General features: G+C 44.3%; 1 protein-coding gene across 1 annotated transcript in view; it reads right to left on the bottom strand.

Annotated features, from left to right (window-relative positions):
• Positions 1 to 27,795, bottom strand: part of LOC144768278 (androgen-induced gene 1 protein-like) — a 198,650-nt gene that overhangs the window by 69,484 nt on the left and 101,371 nt on the right. Inside the window, exons 2-3 of the mRNA XM_078651831.1 lie at positions 22,537 to 22,680; positions 10,856 to 10,957 (exon numbers count right to left, since the gene is read on the bottom strand). Of these exons, the coding sequence (XP_078507957.1) occupies positions 10,856 to 10,957; positions 22,537 to 22,680 (246 nt within the window). The remainder of the gene's footprint in view (positions 1 to 10,855; positions 10,958 to 22,536; positions 22,681 to 27,795) is intronic.

Raw genomic sequence — 27,795 nt, 5'->3', positions numbered from 1 at the left:
GTAGCAGATCTTAATGAAGAGCACAATCCAATGAGAGATTGTTCTCTTCTGCACAGCCTCATCTTTCTTCAATCCAGAGAACCCTACAAAGAGCTGATCCACCACCCAGTGTTCTTTGATACGATCTATGTAAAAGCTCAGGGCTCTCGGGAGATCCAAGCAATGGAGTCTCTCCTCATCTTTGGAAGGGTGAAGCAGAGCATGAATCGCCGGCAGGGTGATGGTTTAAACCACGTAGAACGTCATCACAACTTTTGGTAGGAAGGATATTCCCGTCAAAGGAACCAGTTTGTCTGGGTAGGTGGTGGTGTAAAGCGGGTTGACACGGAGAGAATGAAGCTTACTCACCCACTGTGCCGAGTAATCGTGATGAGGAATAGTGTCTTGAGAGTAAGAAGCTGTGGTAAGGGCAGATGTGAAGCGGCTCAAATGTACTGCACATTAGAGAAGTAAAGACCAAGTAGAGGTCCCACTGTGGCACAACAAAGGGAGAAGGAAGAAACAAATGTTGGAAACCTTTCAAAAACTATCTGGCTATTGCAAAACAAATTAAAAAGCCAAAAGGTTACCTTAAACTGAGCCCAGAGCTCGGCCTGGTCGGTCTAGGACCTACAAAATCAACAAAACATCAGATATTTTGGGCTGGGGATGTTTAATCTGGCGTGTATCACACCAAAACCACAAACTTGTCCCAACGACAGGCGTACATCATTTTTGGCGAGGGACATCTGGCTGCCAAGATGAGATCCACCACCTCCGGAGGAAGGTTGAAGGTGATCAGCTGTCGTTGCTCAACCTCCAGGCATGAAGTGGACACTGTCCCAGGTTCAGACCCCAGTGCTGCTGCTACAACTGCAGATCCTCCTGGAGGGGCAGCCTGATCAGAGGACAGATGCTCAGACACAGGGGTGCTGGATACCATACTCTTCATGCCCAATTCGGGGCCACTAGGATGACTTGGGCCCTGTTGGTATTGATCTTCTTGAGAAGACAAAGGGCAGGAGTGATAACAGCGGTAAAGGAGTACAGGAGTCTTTCGTTCCAGTTAAGGTGAAATGTGTCTCAGTGAGAGAGATGTCTTGGACACTTCAACGCACAGAAGTGCTGACATTGCGCGATCTCAGCGTTGGGGAACAGATTGAGCCACAGTTCACCTCATTTGCGGAAGAGACCTTTCAACACATCGGGATGTAATTGCCACTCATGATCTGCGAATAGCCAATAGCTGAGCTCGTTGACCATAGCATTCAGCAATTCTGCCAGGTGGTTCACCACCAGGAACATTCTGTGGTGGTCCAGCCACTTCTACAGGCGCAAGCCTCCTGACACAGGGTCCTTGACCCCACCCTGTTTGTTGGAGTACCACATGGCAGTGGTGTTGTCCATGTGCACCTGTACCAGACTCCCCTTTGATGGATGGAAGGAAAGATTTCAAGGTCAAGAAGATGGTCCTTAGCTCCAGAATGTTAATATGGAGCTGGGACTCCGCCTGAGGCCTCTGAGCTACACCTCTCCCTGGTAGCCACCCCAACCCAGAAGTGACGCATCAGTCACCACTGTCCGCTCTGGTTGAGGTAGGGAGAGAGATCTGCCGCTGACCCAATCATGGTCCAGTAACCACCAATGCAGGTATTTTGCAGTCTCCTCCAAGATCTGGATGTGGTCAGAGAGGCCCACTTGATGTTGGGACTACTGAGACTACAGAGCCCACATTTTCCACCTGGCATGCTCGACTAGCAGGATGCAGGAGGCCATCAATCCCAGCAGCCTCAGAGTCAAACTCACTGAAATCCAGGACAGAAGCTGAAAGATCATGATCAAAGCCTGAATGTTCTGAGCGCTCCTTCCCAGGGGAAAGGCACAAAACTGGAAGTGTATAGGAGGAGTCAGGTGACTTTGGCACACTCCCACTCCGCTGTGGTCCAAGCCCATCTGACTGCTCATACCTGTGCTACCCTTGTCAGAACAAGAGCCTTGGTCTCCTGTTCATGGCCCCTCTGGGGCAGATAGGATCAACCATGTGGCAAGAGGCATCAGCAGAGAGGTCCGAGGTTGTGGTATTGCTAAACTTCTGATGACGGCTCCAATTCGCTTTCTGCTGCACACAAGCATGGACACAAGTACTCTGCACAGTAGATAACTTTGGAGCAAGACTAGGTTAAGATGCCTGCCGATTGGTCATCCTCAGAAACATATTGTTTCAAGAAGGCCACCATTCCAGAACATCTTCCAAGAACAAGGACTCGGCACCCATCTTGGATTATGCTTCCTATATAAAGAAGACTAATTTGCTCTTCTGTGCCTGTTATTGATGCAGTGTTGAGAGCCTGCTGGTTTCAGGTAAGCCTTCATGAAAAAGCGGCGAGAAGGAGCAGCGATCTTTCTGATCTCCCCCGCTTAATGGGACAGGAGTCCGGTGATGCTCCCAACTCATGGGTAGAAGGTGCTTGTTTGTTGGGTTACATTTGATGATATTTGGGAGCTTGAGTGCCGCATAAAGACTGAAGGTTCATTTCAAACGACTACTAGTTGTATTGTGCCTAATAAGGTTGTTGGCCAAATGCATGGACAGTTGTTATAAAAAATAAAGACAATTGGTGAAATCACTCCGAGAGTGATCAACTTGGCCCAAAAAAAAGGGATTGTTTACATGAACATAGGAGTCGATGTGGGAAGTTTTCTCGAGTAAAGTATAACTCAGTATGCTACAAATTGTTAATCCTGCAAAAGAATCCTCTTACTTTTGGTGGTGGCTCATAGACTATCTCTGAGTTTTATTTTTTTGTAACAGAAGTGGTGTGTTGCAATAAGTTGAGTTGCTTTTAACAATTACCCGAATCCTGTTGAAAGACTCCTAGGTGTAATCAAGCTCTGCACAAAAGTGTGTGAATAGATTATATCATAGATTGTCTAGTTTTGTGTTGTTTCTTTACTTACAGGTCTCTTTCCCCGGAGTACTCTTCCTAAATCCCTTACAACAGTCTAGTCACTCAGAGCCTCTGTGGCTTCTGGGAGGTAATGTTCCTGAGGATCCGAGTTCCTGAGAAGCACACTGATAGTGAACCCCAAATGAGACAGGAGATTTGCCGTAGTCCGGAGGTGGTTGACGAATGCCTATGGCTAGCACGCTTTCAACATCCAGTCATCAAAGTCTGGCACCCTGACCTCCAAAGTTGTGTAGCTGTACCAAGCTGCAGAGGGAGCAGTAACATTGGTGTGATTGATGAAGCTGGGTAGATAAGTTGAGGGAGCATGCAGTAGCCCTGCTCTTCTTAATTTAATCTAAAGCATAATCAAATTTGTGCACCATACAAAAGAGTCCCATCGAAAGGCATGCCCGTAAGATAGGACTGGACATCAACTGAGAACCAGATTGATCGCAGCACACATGGCAGTGAATGGTAAAACTGGTGCCAGTGGCTGACCCAGTGGAATTGGTGATGTCCAAGTCACAACAAACATGAACTTGGCAGCACCACAACCATCCTGGATAGCCTGCGGAAGGGCAGGTCGGAGACCTTCAGGGACACCAGGGGGACTTGAGCTATCATGTCCCAAACGGTGTGGGAATAGCATCCCAGAAAAGCAACTGCCATTTACTGATCGGAGAGCCAGACTGGTGGAAGAAATACATTGCTTCCCAAATGTTTCCACACGTATACACTTCCTATCGGTATCTTTTAGAAGCCTCATTAAATGGTAAAAAGGACTCTGAAGAGGTCTGCCCTAGCTGGAGAACGTCTCTCAACCAGTTGGGCTTGATCACCAAGGTAGGGAGCTGGAGGTCAAGGACTTTGGCCGTCATATGCATTAAGTCATAGGTAGCAGAAACCGCTGTGGCTGGTCTGGGGGGGTGAGAAAACTCTAATCTCAGGGGAAGTATTAAGAGCACTAGCCTCTTGCAAGTCCTCATATCAATTGATGTCTATGACACAGGTGCTGACCAATCTCAGCCAGTGTCATAATCCTTGCCCGAGTCCATGCTGAAAAGTGAGTCCATAGTGTGCGGTCTCCCTTGTGGAAGTGGCAGTTCAAGTGGATGGAGCACACAGTTTCAGTTGAGGCCGGACTAGCGCAGACTCTGAGTCCGACAGTACTTTGGGTGGCTCCTTATCCGGCGTCAATAAATTTGATATTATTGTCGAAGTCCCAGGGACCGCTACATATCAAGGCGTCAGAAGCAGGGTCTGTGACCAGAGCTGGAAGTGTTGTGATGTGCACAGAGGGTCTAACTGGCATGAAGGCAACTCTGCCACATGGAAGCCTTCTCTACTCCTTAGTTCCCCCAAGGCTCACCAAAGGGAGTTAGCAGGGATCCAAAGAGTCAGAACATGGCTGCATTTAACTCTTCAATCTGTTGCGGAGTGGCAGATGGCCCCGGAAACTCTGGTTGTGCCCAAACCAATTGCGCAATCAACTATGAAGTCGGGCGACTCTGGGAGCAAGATAGATAGTCATGCCGGCACACCAACTCAGGCAAATGCAAACTGCGAGATAGGCACAGTCCCGCTTTGATTTATTGTGCTTCTTTTTATTACTACTGGATGATTTGGATCACAATGAGGACAGGCCTCGGTAGCAGCTTTTGCGACCCCTGCAGTGGGGAAGGGACCGAACCTTGGACTTGGGCTGCAACTTAGATCGTTCTCAGTAAGGAGTCTTCTTATGCTTGGCAAAGTCAAGTTTTGCCTTGCATTCCTGGATTGCCTTCAGGTTCATTGACGCACAGTCACTGTGTGCTTTGCAGTCATGATTCGATTCCAGACACCACAGGCAGACCGAATGCGATGTGTCACAGACATTTTTTTTACAAGAGTCCCTTCAGGCCTTAAAGCCTCTTGTAAGACTGTAAGGTAATGGTTACAGAATAAGATTTGGGTGCTGTTGGCAAGGAGATACAAGGGGAAATTCAAGGAAGACATGATGTCTGAAAAAGACATGATTTTGAGTAAGGTGAAGAATAAGCGGAGGACAGAGCCTTGAAGCATGCCGATTAGCAGAACACACACTACATACTTCACAGTGTGATCATTTTGCGAGGCTATAGGAAGGCCAGGAGAGTGCCTGCAGTTGGAAAGAGAGTGTCATGAACAATGTGTCAAAGGTAGCAGAGTGCAAGAAGAGTGATGGGCAGTCAGGTGGCTATGGTGGGCACTGGTGATGAAGTTAGAGATGAGGGCATGGGCATTCTCAGTTCAGAGTCTTCAGCAGACGCCCATATAGAGGTAATCCAGATTTTTTTTTAAAACACAACGCTTACTGATTTTCGTGAAACATATAATTAGTAGTTACTAGGCACAGAATTAGTACAGCAGTGTGAAGGAGCATTCCTTCTCCAGTAGTGTACGGTGAAGGCCCCTTAGAAGCTAAGCATCACTTTCCGGAGTAGCATAACAGTGTTACCTCTGTACACAGATTGTGCAACTAAAGGTCTGATTATGTCGCTGCCGGCATCACACGCAGGGTGACAATTTGGCAGAAGCAGGTGGCAGCTTAGCAGAGCTTTCCCATGCCATGCAGTACACCCTCTTATCTTATCAAGGCAGGTTGAGGTTTGAGGTGAAGGAGGAGGGCATGAAGTGCTTGCATCTAAGGAAGAAGGCAAAATCTCACTAGGAGGTTGCAAGTGGTACAGAATGTGGCTGCTAGACTTTTGTTAAAGATCCCCAACCGCATCTCTGTTAGGGAAGCACTTAAACAGCTCCACTGGCTACCTATTGAGGCTAGAGTAAAGTTTAAAACTATTTGCTTAGCTACAAAAGCTATTAACAACTCTGTGCATGAAAAACTGAGGAACCTGATATCCAGGTACATTCCTTCCAGGCATCTCAGATCCGCACACCAATAGCTCCTTAAGACTACCAGAGTTAAAAGAGCCAGATGAGGAGGCAGATCTTTTGCCCAACTGATACCTAAGCTGTGGAATGCCCTCCCACTGGAAATTCGAGCTGCCCCAAATGAATTAGCTTTCAGAAAAAATCTAAAAACCTGCATCTTCCCACAATAATTAGGCGTTGGCTCAGCGCGTCTCTTTCAGAATTCTTTTAGCGCTGGGAAGCCCTTGGGCAGCCAAGTGCTCTATAAATTCAATAAATAAATACACCTCTTCAGGGAAGTCATTTCTGGGACAGGATCCCAGTGGCTGCTGCCTGGGGGTGGAGAGGGCTCTCATCTTATATTTACCAAACATACCTGAATTGCCATCAACTGGCAGATGCACCTAGAAAGTTAGGGAGGTACTGCTTTGGTACCGGTCCTGCCGAGTTGAACTCGGCAGGACGATCCTCGCAAGGCGAGCTGAACTCGGCAGGACGATCATCGCGAGGCGCGCAACGCCTGTTTTTCTTCAGTTAAGATATTCTCCCAATTTATTTGGATACTGCATAACCATGGATGCTCAGTATTACGGTTTATATTACCGTTGAGGACTTCATAAGACTGGTCCGCTTAAGTGGAATTCTCCATTAACCAGGGGATATTACCGACCTGGTTTGGATTCATCGTTCTTCCTCGACATACCTGTGATGCTGGCGCGGCACCAGGATTAGGTTGCCCCATTTTGTCTTGAAGAAGACTCGCAGCAGAGGTTTAAGTCACCCTTTATGCACCAGGTGAGTCGAAACGATGACGCTCTCCACCCACACGAGGCCTGTACTGCATTTCTCCCCCATCTTCTGAAGTTGCATTGATGCATTTAAAATTGTATAATATGATATAAGTATTTTAGCAAGGACAGCTTTCTCTATACTGATCTTTCCGTGCAGTTTTTTTGTAATTATTGAAATAGTGTGTAATTTTCAACCAGTGACTTCTAAGTTCAAGTTCCAAAATTTATATAGCGCACTACTCACCCAGAGGGTCTCAAGGCGCTTGAGGGAGGGGGGTGCTTTACTTATCGAATATCCAAGTTTTTAGTTGCTTTCTGAAGGAGAGGTGGTTCTGTGTGAGGCGGAGGTGGGTGGGGAGAGAATTCCAGGTTTTGGCCGCTAGGTAGGAGAAGGATCTTCCCCCCATGGTGGATTAATGGATGCGCGGAATTGCGGCGAGGGCTTGATTGGACGATCGTAGTTGGCGGGAGGGGGTGTAGAAGGATAGTCGCTTCTACCTATCCCTATCCATCACGAGCATACTCTTCCCTCATTTCCCCTTCATGCAACCTTGTATTTCTGTAAATGCATAAATTATGATTTATTTCAAGTATATGAAATAAATATACCATAATTACTTTTGGCGCTATTCCTTGTTTTACATTTACTGTATGGTCTAAAAACCGCTTATCTTGCTACTTTGGAACGTAGTTGTCTTTCTACATGGTATTAATTACTAGTGTTGACTGTGATAGCAACACACACTAGATAGATTGTAATTCAATTCTCCTTTAAGCAGTCACGGACCAATGTTTTAATTCCCGAATTGTACCCAGGTCTGGTGATGATTATTGGGTTACCCCATTATTCTGTAATGGCTGTTTTATGTTTAAACCTATAATAACGGATAAAACTCCACCGAAAGGAAAATATCCCTAACAAGTGTTAACATATAATCACTAAAAAAAATACCTTCACAACCACAAACTAAATGCCATGCAAAGAAAGGAAAGGTGAGTGAAAGTCAATTTTATTTCTTACTTAAGAGTCCAATACAAAGTAACGTTGTTAAACAAGGTAGCAGTAATAAAGACTGTGCTAACATTATTCTGCTTGAGTTTTGTTGTTTGTGGATGTCACTAAAATATTGTTTCTTCTTCCTTTGGCTTTTTTCAGTTTTGTGGTCTTAGGTCTACAGATACACGGTTTAGAAGCATGTTTTAGTTCTTATTTAATTATTTTATAAAATGTAGCGAATCAGGAAATATCAAAACTATAATTGATATTTTGGCTACATTTGATTCTTTCACTGTTAGGTAAAATGGCTGATTTCATAAGAATCTTTCCCAGTATGTACCATCACATTTACCCACATTCAATGGTTGAAACCCTTTGATACATCGGCCCCCTTTTCTAGCGAGGCAGTATTGATAGTAGGTGAATTGCCAAACACCCAAGGCTTTAAACATTTAATGCAAAGTGTAGTTACAGATATAGTTGAAAAGAGTGCGGTCACCAAGCATCTGGGATGGTGGCGAAAACATATCACCAGATGTTTGGAAAATATTGAATGCAGTGTCACTTGGAATGCTGCCGCAAAAACATCTTACCAAGTTCAACAGATTGGAGTGATATTGTTTGTATTTGCCGTAAGCCAGCTACGTATATGAAAAGGTTGTGTGCTGACCTGTCAAAATCGATACCTGAGCTGCATTGCTTCCCTGTAAGAGAGCCTTGCAACTATTTAGATGGTATGCTGAAAGCATCTTTATAATCCTCAGAGGTAATGAACAATACTATTGACTTTGCAGTTCTTTCTGGTGCACTGTTTCATTATGTGTGGGAACTAAAACGCAAATATTTCTCATTTTGCGCTCTGTGTGGCATCAAAGAAAATCATCCCAACTATGTCAATTAGCCGGTGGTTTTCAGTGACAGAAGCTCTGAATGCTATATCATCCATGTGGCGACCGTTTACTGAATTTTTGCTTAGTGATGATGCCAAAGGCAAGAAATGTGAGGCTCTTTGGTTGCATATTGATAGTGATGTGAACGAAAAAGTACACCCTACTGCATTCTTAGATTTTTACAGGAAAACGTGACTGCTGTAGTGGACATAATAAAAAAACTAGAGTCTGAAAACACCCTTGCCTACCAAGTGTTCAGCGTAATTGGTGTAGATGTGAAACATTTCATTATAAGTAGACTGGGCAACACTTTTTGTCACTTCAGTACTGCAAAATGTTCCATGTTAGAATGCTTTCCACTTGGTAAGCAAAGAAATGTTGAGGAGCAATTCAGGAAATTTTATTTTACTGTGCATGAGAAATGGCTTGCAACGATGCATAGAAATGTCCCTTCACCAACCATTGCATTTGAAGTCAATTAAGCCTCACTGAGGTACTCTGCACAAGTTCTAGATCCCTTCCATAAAGGGGAAATTTCTCTGGACTTTTAAAAGTACTGCTTCAATTTTTAATGCTTCAATATCTGAGGGCATATATACCCAGTTCAAAGCATATGTTGCAGAACCTGCCCCAGAGAATTGCAATCTTCAGGTGCACCATTATTGGCACGGAAAGCTATGTCAGTGGCTAGAATTAGCAAATTGTGTACTGGCTGTTTTTACATTGCCCGTCTCAAGTGCCAATGTTGAGAGGGCCTTTTCACAGATAAACATTTACATGGAATGAAAGAGCAAGCTCATATGACAAAAGACTCACTAACTAAGTATTGTATGATGCACTGCAATAAGTTTGATTTGTAAAAAGTTATTTGGACCTCATATACCTTGTATGCACACTGTCTATACACATGCACTATTCCATAAACACTGGAAAAACATGGTTTCGGTTTTATTTAATGGCGCGAAAATGTGTAACCACCGTTTTTTTAAGGTATTGAAAAAAACCAGCATAATTTGCCAAAAATATAAACTGAAAACAGGGAAACCTAATTATTTGAGAGGAGGAGGGAGCGAATGTCCCTATCGGAAAGGAGATCCTTCATTCTGCTGGACCGCGAATAGGTGCTGAGGTAGGGTATTGTTTGTCATTTCAGGCGGAGGAATGCCACGACAGTTGAGATCTCGTTGTCTGTGGGGTGTGATTTAGGTCCAGTGTGGCAATTAGTATCTACGGTATGTTTGAGTCTATTCCTCTCAGGCATGCATTTGTCCAGGAAAGATTGTCACATACTTAAGGGAGGGATGGTAAATACTAAAGAGGAGAGGCCACTGAGCAGGCATTATGAATGAAAGAGGTAGAGTGAGGAAAGGGCTTTTTGTAGGGTGAAAATGTCCTCAGGTGTAATATGGGGCGACAGCTGAATGAAGAATGCGGACCCTGTAGAGTTCTCATGTATCTTAGTTTCTGTTCTGGGAGCAAGCTGGAAAATGGGGCTCATTCCTAATTCGAAGGTCACAGATTTGCAATCCCCTCTCCATATTTATCGATAGCGAGCGCAATTGCATCACACTCTCCCAATATTAGAAGTGAGCACATGGGCCAGATTACTCCTACAGTGGCCTCTGTTTGCAGTTCTCAACCAGCAATAGAGGCTCAAGGCTGCCAAATCTGCCTGTTCAGTGGGACTGATGTATGACGTTACAACGCATGCTTTTACATCGCATGCCTTTACAACGCGGTTTTTACATCGCATACCATTACAACGCATAGCGCTTTTGGGTGTTGGATAGTGAATAGTTTAATTTACTATTCCAACTCCAGTCCCCGTGGACACTAGGGAAGGTTATTGGATAGTAAATTAACCTATTCCCTATCCTAGAGCGCCCCCCAGCGCAATGCGTTGTAATGGTTTGCGTTGTAATGACCGCGTTGTAATGGTAGTGCGTTGTAAAAGTTTCGTTGTAAGTGATGTTTCCCCAGTGGGACTGTAAGGAATGGAGATGGAATCCTGAAAGGTGAAAATTGTGTTGAGAGAAGCCACATCGCACTGTGCAGTGCTCTCAGAATCTTAAAAGTATAAAGTTAGGCAGAGCACAGGGACTTGGCATGTCAACAAGTGAAGTCCCTTCCTGCGGTGGATGAACAACTACAACGCTAAAGTGCTACGGATTAACATGGTGCTCTAACGCTTTGAGCCACAACCATTGCTTGGCTAACATAGGGATTACTGCATCACAGGCTGAAACTTAAAGCCCCCAGAGATCAAAAAGACACAAGCTGAATTAGGAAGTAAATCACAGGAAGTGCACCAAACGCGAAACACCACAAAAGCCAAGGTGGGTTCCACCACACCACACTTACCATGGAATGATTCAGCCACTGAGGAATTATTGTATCCAGGACCTTGGGGTAGACAAGCTCCCGGTCATACGCGTAGAGGCTCCAGAATAATGAAACTACAAACTCAAGTGAGAAATAAATACATGTTAAAGAAATATCAAACCACCAACATCAAGCCTGGCTTGATTCTGCGTACTCTACATACTGCCTCTTCGCAGCTGCGAGATTTCTTTGGCCCAGGAATATGTTTGTTTGGATTTCATAGTACAGATGCTTTTTTCCAGAAATAGATATTTTTTTTAAATCATATGCTGGCAGTTCCAATTTTATTTTGCTGGAAAAAAAATACTTTCCACTTATTTTTTCCTTAGCACATACCATTTTTACGGCACTGGCTGTCTTCTGCAGCCAGCCAAATGTTTCCTAGTAAAACCCACTCACTACATAACAGCCATCTGCAGATAAAAGCAGAAAGAAGGTTGACAAGATAATGCTATGTACTAAACCGGTAATTCTTGGATTCTCAACAATTATACTTTCAAAATATTCAGGTCAATAAAAAAGATGCCTGGCACTAAAAAGTCTTCCTTAAGAAAGGCAGACCTTGTCCTAGCCTGGAGTTTATTCAGCGTGTCAATAAATAAAGTCCGTCTTTTTTTACATAAAACAACTGCCAAATCACGGGGGTAAAAGTATTTGAAGATCAGTTGCCTTCTCCACATCGCCTCAAGCACGGTGTTGTGACGTAACCTTAGGCTTAGGGTGATGTACTCAACGTAAAGTAGCGTAAAGTAACATTACTCAACGTGACCTAACGTTACTGACCTCTGTGCAAAGATCCTTGACTATCACAAAGCCTGTTAACTCCCAAAATATAAAACTTTGGGGCATAGTATCAAGGGGGGCGATAGGAAATTATCGCCGCTTTAGCAGCCGTTTTCGGCCGCTAAGCGGTGATAATTCTATCGCCCTATTAGCAGGCTGTCGCTAACAGCAGTTAGCGACAGCTTTTAGACGATAGCGAGCGGTTTGGTGCCCGCTTTGCTTGTCAGCGATATTTATCGCTAATGACATGCAAAGTGAGCGTACCCAACCTGTTAGCGACTGAAAGCAGTCGCTAACATCGCGATTGCCTATTAGCAACACAGGCTAAGCGCGAATATCTCCAAAAACTAACGCCTGCTCAGACCAGTTCTTAGCCATTATATCCAATGGGAGGTGGATATAATGGCTAAGACCCTGTTAGCGATAATGCATGAATAATGCTGTATTCTCAGCGATATTCACGGATTTTGCCGCTATCGCCGGGAATTTTATCGCTTTTGAGATAAACGTTGCTAATAGCACGTTATCTCAGCGATAAAATCCGGTGATGCGTGGCGATAAAAAAATTGCCGCGAAGCCTACTTAGGGATAAATATCGCTATTTGTTGATAATATGCCCCTTTGAGATTGCAAAGGGATATTTTGTAACGTACGAAACGCCATTACGTGCCAGAAATGTCATTCTGACTCATAAAAGGGGTTTCGAGGCCCAATACGAAACGCAATTAGGAGGTGACATTAAACAGGCATCGCACTGCAATCTGTCAATGTTTTGATCAAATACGGACCCTCAAAGAGGGTGTATTTGATTTTTAAAGGGGAAGATGTCCCCGTTTCTCCTTTAGAAATCACCGTCGGGTAGCCTTGAGAGCGGAAAGTCGTGGTGCAAAGGACCACTGTCTGCTCCCCTCAATGTCTTGCCAACTGGGAAATATATTGTTTTACTAAGCAGCGCGTGTCCCTTTTATGGCTACGGGCTGCGTTTAAAAATGTTCCCCGTTTGGAAAAGCAAATGCAAAGCTGGTGGTCTGTTGTCCCTTTCAGGCCCTTAATACTGCATAAACAGCCACTCACAGGGATGCCAAACTGTGACCTGTCTAATCAACAGATCAGCAAGAGTGCCTAGAGGTCTCTTGCAAGCAAGCACAGAGGACCCCTTGCTGCTTGAACGGTTTTAAAGGATAGCAAGAAGTTGGGTAGTGGTCCCTTTTACCAAAGAGAACCGTCCACTCCTACTTCACCTGCTGTAATAATGATAGCCGCCAGGGCCGGATGGGGAACCCATAGTGGCCCTTGCAATTTTCTCAGACCAGCCCCTGGCGAACTACTGCTTGGTCCTGGGAGGCTGGAAATGCTTGCTTGCTGCTTTTGTTTCTGAGGGCCGATATTGCAGCGCTACTGCAAAACTGGCTCCTGTAGCTGCAAAACTGGCCCCTACCCTTCCAGCCTCCTGAGGAAATGCCCGGTAAGGCCAGTCCGGCCCTGATCGTTGCACCCCAGATGATGGACTCTGAGTTTGTCACTTTACCTGTCTTTGCACTCTTCCTTTTGTCCATGTCCCTCTCCTCATCTAGCCCAGTGGCCCTGCTCCTCAATCAGGGGCCTTCACTGTTCAGACACCTCAAGCCCCCTAGCATAAAAAGTGGTTTAAGCTAAAAATCAAGCACTTCTCTGCACTATATACCATGGTCTGAATTAAGACAACATAGTCCCTGTTCATTGATGCCACAGACATTGTTGAAGAATGGAGATTTAATATTAAGACCAAATTGGATGGGATACACCCATGCAGCGAAATACATTCTCCCTTCAAACACCAGCCTTTAGGCATGATAAAACAGGCGCGATATGTATCGGTTGTTGGATCACAGGTCTGCACTTTGATTGCGCGGTCACCTGGAATATGATAAACACTTTGTTCAATACCTTTATTCCTCCTCTCTTAAACTCTCATTCTCTCCGACTCCCTCTTTCTCCCCTCCCCCTTGCTGTCACTACACATGAATTCGTGCTTAATCAGTTTCAAATATTGCAGGAACCCAACTTTGCTTCCTTGTCCAACCTATTTAATTACAAACTGACAAAATGTTGATAGAGGACTCCCAAACGGATTGGCCTGCTTTCAGACCTTCACGCCCCATCTAGCCAAAACCCCACATGGACAGCCAGTTTTCCTAATTTATATCAATATTCTTCTAATTTAAGAGTGTGAGTACTTCCACTAAAAGAACACCATTTTTTTAACCACACTGATTTATTTTTTAGCCCGGTGACAAATGTGAGCTTACCAGGCACAAATCAAATTGTGCATTCTAGGCTTGTCTGAAGGCTGCCAGCGCCCACAAACTACTGTTATACAGCCTCTCTGTACTTATGATTCTCAAAGCTAGATTGATCATTCATGATTTATGTTTTGCGCTCACTCCTCAGAGGTCTTCTTCTGGCGCTGGTCTTGACATGTTAGTTAGTAGATGTACCTCTTTAATCCCTTTCTGAAAACAAAAAAAAATTGGCGAATTCCATGAATGTTGTGGGAGGGAATTCCAGAAACTTGTTCTGCACAGAAAAAGCTCTTCCTCACTTGAATTTTAAATTAACTTTTGGAATACAAAGAACATTTTAAACTTAGCTTTCTAAAATTCCTGCAGATTGATGTTAATGGGACACTCATTTAGCCAGATATTGCAGCAACATATTGTGAGTGAACTTGTCATTCGAAAACCTCATAATAGGACAGATGCAGAAAGCTTTTTATCGTCACAAACTCTCCGTTCCCAAACTCTCAGATTCTCTAAATCAGAGGGTTTGCAATTAGTAAAACATTTTAATAACCTACTCAACACATCTTACAAGTCAATAAAGTTTTACCAACCACTAAAGTGGGTTTAGAAATGAGTACCGACTAGCAATTGAGAAGGGGCATGCTTTGGGTGTTTCTTACAAAGTGTGCATTTGTACTATATGTACCAACCCGTTTCAAACCAAATTCCAGTTGCAAACCATTGACCAGTTATTGACTTCCAAGATAGGGTAGTAACTAATTTACAAAGAGGAAGGAGTCCCCCTACAACCACTTCCCCTTCAAGAATCATAATGACTACTTCGAAGGGAGTGCACAGTGGTCCACAGGAAGTTTTTCAAACTCTAAAAAACTTTCTTTTTAAACAATCTCATTTTAATTAAGAACCCAAGCTGCTTAAAAATACCCCCCAAAAGTTGTTTTGCAATACTTTCTCGGGTCGGTGGCCAGCAGGCCCTTGGTGGCAAATGATCCCTGTGAAGATAGCCAATTGGAGGGAGCGCCAATTGGCGCCCTGCCTAATGAATATTGATTAGGCAGATCAATCTGTGATCCACATAAATTTGGTATTCCGCTAACCGGAATATTAGCATATAGGTAGGTTAGCAAATTTGATTCTGGAAAAAATAAAATTGGGAAGTAAATTATGACGACTTTTTGCAATCAGTATCTTTGTACGTCTGGCCCTTAAACCAGTATCATAGCTTCCAGTAATTTTTACCTTCTGGCCCTTATACCGGCCGTGATCCTTGACTGAGAGCCGCTGAAGGACTTTCTTGGCTTCCGTCACATGATCTCTCTTGCCTAAACTGTCAGAAGGCCTGATTGGTGAGTTCTGTGCTCTCTGTAAGACCGTTACAGTTTTCATCCATCCTATAACCATATCCAATCGTTTCTAAATGTAGTGGCCTCTTTGAAGTTGAAGACTTTAGAATGAATTTACTCATCCTCAGTCATTATCAAAAATACGCGTATCACTCTACTTTCACGTCAAGTCTACTGGAGCTCTTCTAAAAAGTCACTCAATATTTGTGAGATGATGACAACAAAATTGCCTTTGTAGCGTGGGAAAACGGAGTCTGGTTGGATCCGGTCAGCGTGTGGAACATGTACCCCTGATTGGAACACAAAGGACACTCCACCTACCTCTGATGCGAAGATGCAGGAGGAATGATGCAGGGAGGATGAGACTATGTCCGCGTTACTTCCCCTTTAGTTCAGAACTTAACATTTAATTTAATTCAACCACATAAGGCTAGAAAGTTCAAAATATGCATTGACAGCACATAGTTGTTGACCTAAATGAGATTCTGAAACAGCCCCACAGAGGCATACTTGGCAGGCTTTTAAAGTGGGTGCAGAAACACTGGACCATAATTGTGTGTTGATAAGTGTGAGCCAGAGGACTCCTAGTGCTCTTCTGAGGCAGAATTGGCGAGGTCGGCAGCGCATGCACCAATGGACAACAGGCACAGGGAAAAGCTCCCTTGGACCAGTGTTTTGTGCATGGTGTACCTGCTTTAACCTCGGGAAGCTCAGCATGCCTCAGTGGCAACCCTCATCTCAACTTAGAAATAGTAGGGCTGATCTACGCCTTATTTCATACACAATGATTTATATTGTGGGAATTGTGCAGTGCCTAATTTGTGAAAGAATAAGTGACAGGCCCAAAGTTCTTCTCAGAAGCCTGCGGCCGGTGCTACTGAATGCTGGTGTCCCGAATGCCAGGGCAGTGTAGTATTGATTCCACCTTATGCCTCTTTATTCCACCTTCAGACGCTCCATGCCCCCTTCGCTCACTCTTTCAGTTTATTTTTCATACTTCCTTTCTTTGTCAGGGGTCTTCAGTGTTTCTCTTACTTCTTCTTTGTCTCCCAGAGAAAGGGACAGGAACGCACACAATACCTTTCTCTGGGCCAAAGTCTGATGAAGAAAAATGTGTGCAGATACCCAAGAGGTAGTGCAGGGGTGGGGGTGGCACCACCGGCTCAAATTAAGCACTGAACTGATGTTAGCAGTATGCTGTTGAAGGTCTAAATAAGCACCATTTAATGCAAAGCTCCTTTCCAGGTATTGTTTCTTTTTTACCTGGTCTTTCTCCCCCTCTCAATACTCCTATAGGGCCCTCCCTGACTGCCAGACGAATCACGTGACCAAGGCATCTGCCCATTGCCCCCTTCCATCCTCACCTTACTCTCCGTCACAGCCATCCAACTTAACTTCCCCTACCAGGGCATCCTGGTCTAGTGTCCAGATGAAGGGTGGAGATGTTCAAGGAAATGGCACAGCAAGGTCACCATTGGCCCTGGTGCTAGCGAGGAAAATGACCACACTGCTACTGGATGGATAGCAAAATACAACTATAATTCTGGCTCAGCAGGCCATGTTGGTGGTTCACCTACAGACTCAGAAACTGCTACCGTACCTTTGTGTCTTGCTCATCGAAACACTAACTCCGGGAACAGTAACCAGCAAAAACACAAAGATCATGCTGGCACTTAAATAAACTGAAGCCAGAGGAGAGCAGGCTGGGCCCTTCCCACACTCTTGGCCCCGGTTCCACTGCACTGGCTGCAACCCTTATAGCAATGACCCTGACACACACCATTTTCTTTCTTCTGACACTTTCAATATTTCAATAGCTGTGCATTCCTCCTTTACTCCCTTTCCTACAGAATGCTGATGGCAACTGTCACATGATACATGACCCCTGCTAGGTGCTCCAGGGCAAAGGCCAAGGGTTGGATTAGTTTGTTCCAAACACCTTATCACCCATTGGCTGACTCTGTGAGAAACACACAATACTTCAGCCTCTAGACCTCTCAATTGTGTCCAATGAGGAACACCCATCCACAAACTGAATTAGGACAGACACCTGCAGTCACACTCTTAAAGAGCAGGGCTGGACTGGGAACCCTGAGCAGCCCCGGCAATTTTCTTGGGCAAGCCCCTGAGGCAGCACTGCCTGGCCCAAGGAGGCTGGAAACGGTAAACAACCTTTACAACGCAACTTTTACAACTTAGTGCCTTTACAACGTGGTATTTACAACGCAAACCATTACAACGCATTGCGCTGGGGGGCGCTCTAGGATAGGGAATACGTTTAATTTACTCTCCAACACCTTCCCTAGTGTCCACGGGGACTGGAGTTGGAATAGTAAATTAAACTATTCACTATCCAGCACCCCAAAGCGCTATGCGTTGTAAAGGTTTGCGTTGTAAAAACCACGTTGTAAAAGCATGCGATGTAAAAGCATGCGTTGTAATGTCATACATCCGGCTGGAAACGCTTGCTTACTGCTTTTGTTACAGTGGGTCGATATTGTAGCACTGCTGCAAAACCAGTTCCCAGTAACAAAACCATTCCCCTCCGCTGCAAAACCAGGAGCCCCCACCCTTCCAGCCTCCCGAGGAAACACCCGATGCCCCGTACAGCCAGTCGGCCCTATTCAAGAGCAAGTGCTGGATGGAAAACTACACTGCAGAAGGCAACATCTTGCAAAAAAAAGATGTTAGAGGATGCAAGATGAAGTGAACCCTTTGAAATGCAAACAGGGATTGTGTCACTGCCATGGATTACTTCTTTAACGCTTTTTACACTAATTTTTGTGAAACTGATTAGTGTTTTCTGCTGTAAAGGACACGACTCAGTTACACCTGCCGTTGCAGCCTCCTCGAGAAGGCATAATGTTCTGGTGCAAATCCCTATCTACAACTGCTAGTAGATAGGCTTGTTTGTCAATACCCATGGTTGGTTGCAATAGGAATTTCCATGGAAGCCCCCTTGATGCAAGGTAGCGTTTAGCGAATCCTGATTTTAATTAGAAAGTAAATGCCACCTAAACACTTTGGGGGTCATTACGATGGCAGACGGACTTCAGTCCGTCCGCCCTCATAACGTATTTGGGACTGCCGGTCTACAAGGCGGCGGTCCCACAGGCCAACTTATGATGCGACCGCCACGGTGGTGGTCGCATTGGCCACCTTTTACATTGTTATTGTTATTGTTATTGTTATTTTTGATTTATAGCGCGCTCAATCACCTACAGGCCTCTAAGCGCTCGGGAATCGATGGTAAACAACAACCTTGACAGTACAGAGGGCATCGCGGGGGGTGCTGCTGGCTGCGACACCCGCAGCAATGTAAAACAGGGATGTTTTACATATCCCAGTACTACGTGACAGGCACCATGCGGTGTCAGTCACTTGGTTCAGGGATATGTAGGGGAGCAGCATAGGTGCCCCCAACACCCAAAGAAATGGGGATGGGGGCCCGCTACAGGCCCCCAATATCCATTCCGCCAGCCTTTTCATGGCGGGTGAACTGCCATGGAAATGCTGGTGGGGAGGGACATCCTAATCCTTATGGTGGTGCCTGGTAGGCACTGCCCCCAATGCAGGGATTGGGAGGCCCTCTGACGCACCGGCGGGCTCAAGGAGCCTATCGGATGAGTGGCGGTTGGAATTTCCGACCGCCACAGAACTGCCAGCCATCGTAATGTGGCGAGCAGGAAATGGCCTTCTGATGGCGGTGAGACCGCCTCTGACAGCCTGTCGGTGGCGGTCTCGCCGTCATCGTAATGACCCCCTTAGTGCAGTGTTAGCATTACAAGAGTATTATATTGCAAGCCTGACGCAAAGTGTTAGTAATTCTGGAACAGAGCCTCTTTACTCCGCGCGCCACTTCGCTGTCTGTCGGGTGCATATCTCTGCTGCTTTCCTTTCAATGACTCCCCTTCCCAAAAGTGAGCAGAGCCACGCCACCGTTAGACACTCACACATAAAAATACATGCTAACTTTAAAAAAAAAAGCTGCAGCTGGTGTATGGCATAAAGACACCACTCACTCCTCCACATCACTGGTAGCTACACACCTGGAGAAGGTTGTCTTCCTGTAGTGTCTATCCTGTGTGAGCCTGACAGAGCCATAAGCAGGACCCACTGCTCCTTACTGCACTAAACAAGGTCATTCCTCACCACTGGCTTCCCAACCAGTCAAATCTCCTATGACTGTAACACCTCCTACCACCAGGATCAAAAGGTACCCTCAGAGTTTTATCTATACCTGTTCTGGGTTATTCCACCATCATATCCTGCTACCCGCAAGCTCTGGAGTGGGGAACAGAGCTCTAAACCTGATCTTAAAGGTTCCTGCTGAAGTCTCTGAAAGGAGTCAACAAGCTCCAGGAGGTGGGAGACTTTGAAATTATACAACTCCTTTTCAGGTTTCTGTTTATATGTCTTTGAGCCAAGAGGGTACCATTGATACAGACTGGTTATGAGCTATGCAGCCTTCAGGATGTATTAATTATAGCGCCTGTTTCTCTTTATTATCATCCAAAGATTTAACACCTAGGGTGAGTTCCATTAGTGCATCTAGTGGGCAGAGGCTGTGATAGCCACAGCCAACAAAGCATCATGCCCTCTGCTAACTGGACTATTAGATAATGTAGAAAACAGAACACAGTAGCAGCAGACTCATTATGGTAACTGAAGCATTTCTAACTAGGCATTATGGAATTTGCACAAGTGTATACTGTAGCCGATAAGGAAGGTGGCAAAGTATGCTACCCATAGAATCTTAAAAAATTGCAAAGTGTTAGATGGGAATTAAAGATAACTGCATAGTCTGTTAGCAGGAACATATGGAAACCTATTCCATGTGCTAATAAAAGGGGCATTATGTAAGCTTGTTAAGAGCTATTTAGAAAACTAGGGAATTTGGCTAGTGTGCATAGAGGGAGCATTTGGGAAGCTTGCAAAGTAGAGTATACTGACTCTTGCATTATGAATTTCGTACTTTGAGAGTCGTGGCAACATTGGTGTATAGTGCCCCTCTCCGCCTCGGTAGCACCTTGAATCTCATGACTGCTCACCTTGGGACCTGGATTCTATTCCTAGCTTCAGCACTGGACTAGAAATTGTGTGACTGTGGGCTCCTGTGTCTAAAAATGTACATATCTGAAATACACCTGTAACACGTGAAATGTAACGTATTGTGTATCATTTAGATGAGCAGAACCTGCAAATGAAATGCACGATCTAGGATCGTGTCCCAGGACTTTGCTTACATTTCACAAAGTTTTGGCAAAAGATTCCGAGGAAAGTACCATTTGCCACTAAACTGTCAGACATTTTTTGACTGTTCATTATAACCGTATTTAAATCCTAGCAAGATTTTTATAACGGTTACAGACAAAATGGCATTTAAAAAGTCACGTTTGTGGCTACATTTCGCAAGATGTTCTTGGCAGACACCTCCCTTACCCTTTAACAAGTTGTCTTTAAAGCTTTCCAATTTTTAACAATTTACTCATCCAATGTGCTTTAGATTAGGTACTAGATTTTGCCAAAATTCTTCAGCAGGCAAAGACTACAAAAAGTTGTTCCTGTTTGTTGCTGGATGTATGTGCCTTAAACTTTTACCTTTTGTATTGTTTTTGAAATATCTATCTATCTACTTCAATATATGTTGAATAATATAGCAGGGCGATATATTAAGTTTTGATTTAAGTCTCAATCATTTTACCAACACATTTACAGAAGGAAGTTCAGTTGTGGTTTGGATTTTGCTGAGTATCTCGTTTCACATCCAAATTTGCTCACCGCCCCCCAAAGTTTAAGGGGTTCCTGGTCTTACACCTACAAACACCATCTGAATGCGCAACTGAACTAGCTGGGTACTTTAAATGTAACCTTCAATAGTTCTAAATATGCTTTCAGGGGCACAGCTTCATGGGGGGGGGGGGGGGGGGGGGGTGCCTGGAGTGTTACAGCCTCCCTAATGTATTTTTTGTTTAATAGTTGGGTACAGGTACTTTCAGTCAGTTTTGAGAGTCCTCAAAAAAGTCCTCAAAAGTATTGGTTATTTTACAAAATATTGTGTTTTCTTTATTAGTACTCCTGTCCTACCAATCCGCATTCCTCTTCCTTTCCACTGCCCCTTAGGCCTTTCTCATGCACCCTGCGTGTCTTAAAGTGTATTTAAACATTATATTCGTGCCTGATTGGCGGAAAATCTGAAGCCCCCTCCCCCCCCAATCTTAATGACCAAGCTACGGTCCTGTCTGCTTTCTACCGGACTAAGTTTAAATACTTGTGCACATATTTAATGCAAAATAATGGATCGCCATCTCCAAGTTGTATACGGAATAAACCAATATAATCCGGTTTGTTAAAGATTTAGGGGCAGATGTATCAAGATACCCTTTTGCAATTCTCAAATGGAGATTTTTAAGGAATCGCTATTTGAGAATTGCAAAATGGTATGTATGTAGAAATTCGTTATTTTTTAGCGATCTCTAAAAATTCCTTAATTGCGATTAGCAAATTGCTATCGCAATTAAGGAATAATTTCCCATTCATTTCTATGGGCCAGGAGGCCCATAGGAATGAATGTGAAATTATTCTCAATTTGCGATTCGCAATTTGCTAATCGCAAATTGAGAATAATTTCAAGGGTGCCGGGGTGTCTCAAGGACACCCTGCTGCACCCCTGAAATTGACATGTGTGCGCATATGGCGCACATACATGCCCTAAGGACATGTATGAGCGTCACATGGCACCTTTACAAATTGCAAAAAGTGCATTTGTAAAAGAATTCGCAAATTACCACCAACTACAAGTTGGTGGTAATTTGCGATTTCTTAGCCTAAATTCGCAAAACTAAAATGCTTAATACATAGCATTTAAGAAATCGCAATTTGCGATTTCTTAAATGCTTACGCAATATTAAGGAATCGCAAAATTTGCGCTTCCTTAATATTGCGAGGCTCTTTGCATGATACATGCCAATTTCCATTTTTTTTGTCGCAAAAGCTGCTATTTTTTGATTCGCAGCGTTTGAGACAAAAAAAACCTTGATACATCTGCCCCCATGTGTTGGAATCTCTGCACTATTTTCGACATAGATGCACGTATATGATGTTGGCATTAGATTACTTTAAAAAAAAAAGTCATATGATCGGTTCAGAGTCCCTGATTGATGTGAGCAGCACAACACCCGGCATTGGATCTAGACGGTCAAAGGTCATCGCTGTTAAGGTTCAAAGGTCATCGCTGGTAAGGTTTACTTACTGTGCCAACAGGGAAGGCGAGGACGGAGAACATGCAGTCCCGGAGCAACATCAGGCGACGGCCGAAGCCCCTCTTCCGGTCCGGGTGGAGCAGCAGAACAGCGTCGGCGAAGAGACAGAACCCAAAATAGATGGTTTGCAGAACCTGTGTGGAAAAGTGTCACTCTTAATCATTCAAAAATAAATGGACAGGGCACACAGTTTCAATAACAAATTAAAAAAGAGGTTCAGGGCAACCCATTCATTATATTATTTATTTCATGCCCTAGAAATTAAACAACATGATATAATTCAGCTACAGATATTGCAAGAATCCAACATGAAGAACATCTTTTGTTGATAATGTTATGTCATTGAATGTTAGGTTGTTGGCTTTTGTGTAGGAGGCAATTTTGGCGTTGCAGAGCATTTGGGAGTCGGGGTGAATTCCCAGATGGATCGGCTGGTTCCATCGAAGAGTGGAGTCTGATTGCGTTTATGGAGGTGTGCTAACAGGAGTCTGATTCAGTCGATGAAACTGTGCTAACCGGGGTCAGATTTACATTTGGAAAGTTTCCTAACGGGAGTCTGATTCAGTGGATGAAAGTGTGCTAACCGGGGTCGGATTCACATTTGGAAGGTTTCCTAACGGGAGTCTGATTCAGTGGATGAAAGTGTGCTAACCGGGGTCGGATTCACATTTGGAAGGTTTCCTAACGGGAGTCTGATTCAGTGGATGAAGGTGTGCTATCCGGAGTCTGATTCTGTCCATTGAGGTGGTCTAATTGGCGTATGATTTCCCTCACAAAGCTGTACTAAAAAGTGCTAAAAGGAGTCTGATTCGGTCTATGGAGGTGTGCTAAATGGAGTCTGATTCAGCTTATGATGCTGTTCTAACTGGAGTCTGATTCAACTTACGAAGGTTTGCTACCTGGAGTCGTATTCTGTCCATTGAGGTGTGCTAACTGGAGTCTGATTTAGCTTACAAAGGTGTGCTAAATTGAGTCTGCTTCAGTCTGTGAAGGTGGGCTAACTGGAGTCTGCTTCAGTCTGTGAAGGTGTGCTAACTGGAGCCTGATCTAGCTTACAAAGGTGTGCTACCTGGAGTCTGCTTCAGTCTGTGAAGGTGTGCTAACGTGAGACTGATTCACTCTATGAAGGTACTAACTTGAGTCTGATTCACTCCATGAAGGTGTGTTAATTGGAGTCTGATTTAGCTTACAAAGGTGTGCTAACCAGAGTCTGCTTCAGTCTATGAAGGTGTGCTAACTGGAGTCTGCTTCAGTCTATGAAGGTGTGCTAACTGGAGTCTGATACATTCTATGAAGGTGTGCTAACTTGAGACTGGTTCACTCTATGAAGGTACTAACTTGAGTCTGATTCACTCCATGAAGGTGTGTTAATTGGAGTCTGATTTAGCTTACAAAGGTGTGCTAACCAGAGTCTGCTTCAGTCTATGAAGGTGTGCTAACTGGAGTCTGCTTCAGTCTATGAAGGTGTGCTAACTGGAGTCTGATACATTCTATGAAGGTGTGCTAACTTGAGACTGGTTCACTCTATGAAGGTACTAACTTGAGTCTGATTCACTCCATGAAGGTGTGTTAATTGGAGTCTGATTTAGCTTACAAAGGTGTGCTAACCAGAGTCTGCTTCAGTCTATGAAGGTGTGCTAACTGGAGTCTGCTTCAGTCTATGAAGGTGTGCTAACTGGAGTCTGCTTAAGTCTATGAAGGTGTGCTAACAGGAGTCTGATACATTATATGAAGGTGTGCTAACTTGAGACTGGTTCACTCTATGAAGGTGTGTTAATTGGAATCTGATTTAGCTTACAAAGGTGTGCTACCTGGAGTCTGCTTCAGTCTGTGAAGGTGTGCTAACTGGAGCCTGCTTCAGTTTGTGAAGGTGTGCTAACTTGAATCTGCTTCAGTCTGTGAAGGTGTGCTAACTTGAGTCTGATTCACTCTATGAAGATGTGTTAATTGGAGTCTGATTTAGCTTACAAAGGTGTGCTACCTGGAGTCTGCTTCAGTCTGTGAAGGTGTGCTAACTGGAGTCTGCTTCAGTCTGTGAAGGTGTGCTAACTTGAATCTGCTTCAGTCTGTGAAGGTGTGCTAACTGGAGTCTGATTCAGTCGATGAAACTGTGCTAACCGGGGTCAGATTCACATTTGGAAAGTTTCCTAACGGGAGTCTGATTCAGTGGATGAAAGTGTGCTAACCGGGGTCGGATTCACATTTGGAAGGTTTCCTAACGGGAGTCTGATTCAGTGGATGAAGGTGTGCTATCCGGAGTCTGATTCTGTCCATTGAGGTGGTCTAATTGGCGTATGATTTCCCTCACAAAGCTGTACTAAAAAGTGCTAAAAGGAGTCTGATTCGGTCTATGGAGGTGTGCTAAATGGAGTCTGATTCACTCTATGAAGGTGTGCTAACTTGAGACTGGTTCACTCTATGAAGGTGTGTTAATTGGAATCTGATTTAGCTTACAAAGGTGTGCTACCTGGAGTCTGCTTCAGTCTGTGAAGGTGTGCTAACTGGAGCCTGCTTCAGTTTGTGAAGGTGTGCTAACTTGAATCTGCTTCAGTCTGTGAAGGTGTGCTAACTTGAGTCTGATTCACTCTATGAAGATGTGTTAATTGGAGTCTGATTTAGCTTACAAAGGTGTGCTACCTGGAGTCTGCTTCAGTCTGTGAAGGTGTGCTAACTGGAGCCTGCTTCAGTTTGTGAAGGTGTGCTAACTTGAATCTGCTTCAGTCTGTGAAGGTGTGCTAACTGGAGCCTGATTCACTCTATGAAGGTGTGCTAACTTGAGTTTGTTTCAGTCTGTGAAGGTGTGATAACTTTTTTTTTTTTAAAGACCTTTATTGTATAGTCCGTTAATAACACAGCACATAGACTACAACCTCCTTGGGCCGGCTGCATTGAATGTAAGTGACATGCATTGTTAGTGAGATAACACAGCCGTTTTAGCCGACAACCCTGGGGTCTGGCGGCGTATCAGAGTGAAACATGTACGCATCACACTTTGGAAATCTCGAGAAATAGACAGGTCTATGGTTTTTATGTGTTTTTATGCGGTAATGAATCTCCGGTGTCGTATACATGCTATCAGCAGTCCGTGATCGTATGCATTTATGGTTAGCATCCATGGCAACAGTAAACAGTGGAAACGGAAATATGAAAATCATGGATCAGTCGCATGTGATACAACGTTAAAGTAAGCAAGTAGATCAATGGTGTGCTGCATCAAGTCAAAGAAGTAGTCGCGTTTGTTGGCGGTAATAGGGAGAGATCGTCATGGCCGTATCCGGCGTGTCTGTTGTCTGTGCCACCCTCTGACATTAGTGATGCTGCAACGATAGTCTGGGTTAGTAGTTGCAACGTAGGACTGAGTGCAAAGGAATCATTGAGCGTCAGCGGAAATGCCAATATCAACATCACATACGCATGGTGTATAGTGTCGGACCAGCTATAAGGAAGATCTTGTTTTTGAAACTTAGTTAACGTATAAACTAGAACGTGAACTGTATCAGGTGGGAGGTGGGAGGAGAAAGACTATTGAGAGGTGAAGGTGTCCTTTCGCGTGAGAGCAGGGGAGGGGAGTTGCAGCAGTAGGTAGGGTCCGATAATATGGGATCGGGACGAGGCGAGAGAGTAGTGGGGGCGCGAGGAGGGCCATTGCAGGAGCGTGTGTATGGCGTGTGTATGGCGTGACAAGCACGCCAGTCACACGCAGGGCGCGGGATGGGGTCCCGTCTCGTGGGAGGCGGGAGGGTTGAGAAACCGCACGATCGTGTCGGGTGGACAGAGAAGCGTTAGTGACTCGGAGCGTGAGGGGCTACAGGTGTGGTGTGGTGTGACACACGTGTACGGGTCGTGGTTGCACTGCAGTTACGGGAGTCGTGTCATGTGAAGGTGTGATAACTTGAGTCTGCTTCTGTCTGTGAAGGTGTGCTAACTTAAGTCTGATTCCCTCTACGAAGGTGTGCTAACTGGAGTCTGCTTCAGTCTGTGAAGGTGTGCTAACTGGAGTCTGATTTAGCTTACAAAGGTGTGCTACCTGGAGTCTGATTCAGTCTATGAAGTTGTGCTAACTGGAATCTGATTTAGCTTAAAAAGGTGTGCTAACCAGAGTCTGATTCAGTCTGTGAAGGTGTGCTAACCAGAGTCTGATTCAGCTCAGTAAATTGTGCTAAGTGAAGTCTGACTGATTCAGCTCATGAAGTTGTGCTAACTGGAGTCTGATTTAGCTTTAAAAGGGAGTGCTAACCAGAGATTACTAGTATCGGAGGTGGTCGGTGCTATGATGTACAACTTAAGAGGTATATTGTGGTTTTTTGAATGTACACAAAGGGTTCTGTTGTGTGATGTTCTTGGCGTGTCCTGGTTTTGTACATGACAAAGAGGCCATGGATATTAAACAGAGCAACAAGGTGCAAATTACTGGAAGTGCGGCTTCTTTGCTGCCAGGATAGTAAGGTTTATGCTACTACTGTTGTTCACAACACCAATTTCTAAAATAGATCATGGGAGGTCCATGTGTGCGGTGCCCCATGATGCACAATCGGCTATGGATGTTAGGAGAGGGTTTACAGTGCTGAGGCCTGGAACCTATCAAAATCCATTATGAGAAGTTAATCACCAAAAGTTTGCATAAACTGAAGGTTTTTGTCTGCCCAACAACGAAGAAAAGTACCCTTATTAAAATATACCTCCTCTGTGTGAGAAATTTCAATTGCAACCCACTGTCAGATGTCTTTACTCAATCTGACTTGTTGTTCTTTACAATTTTCTCCCAAGTCATACTATATGATAGCTAAAAGCTTTCCACTTTGGAAGTCAACTGTAAACAATAAGTACTGTGACAACAGTAAATGATTACGGGTTAGTATACTTAGTCACAGTGAGCCCAAGTGCTGAACGTAAAGTTATGTACAGATACATTCTCCTTTGAAACTAGAACAGAAAAGGTGCTTGGGAAAGGGGCACTTGTGCAGACATACATTTGGGATTAATTACAAATGGAACACCTTTTCTGAAAATACAATGTACGGAAAAGTAGGTAAATGAAGCATTTCTGCTGCAATAATATTTTTAAATGAAAGTTGTTTGGCATTTGATACTCAAAGTGAAGATAGTTGGGGTACAATCGTAGGAGGAAATGCATTTGCACCTTTTGAAGCAGTTTTACACTTGTACTGACAATCAAGAAGCAGATGTTACAAGCTATGAAGTTTGCAATACCATATTTAAGCTGAATACGAAAATGAATTTCAAGACAT

The sequence above is a fragment of the Lissotriton helveticus genome, chromosome 7 (genome assembly GCF_964261635.1).
Source record: "Lissotriton helveticus chromosome 7, aLisHel1.1, whole genome shotgun sequence".
NCBI lineage: Eukaryota > Metazoa > Chordata > Amphibia > Caudata > Salamandridae > Lissotriton > Lissotriton helveticus.
The sequence above is the reverse complement of the archived record's forward strand: the minus strand, read 5'-3'. Positions and strand labels throughout refer to the sequence as shown.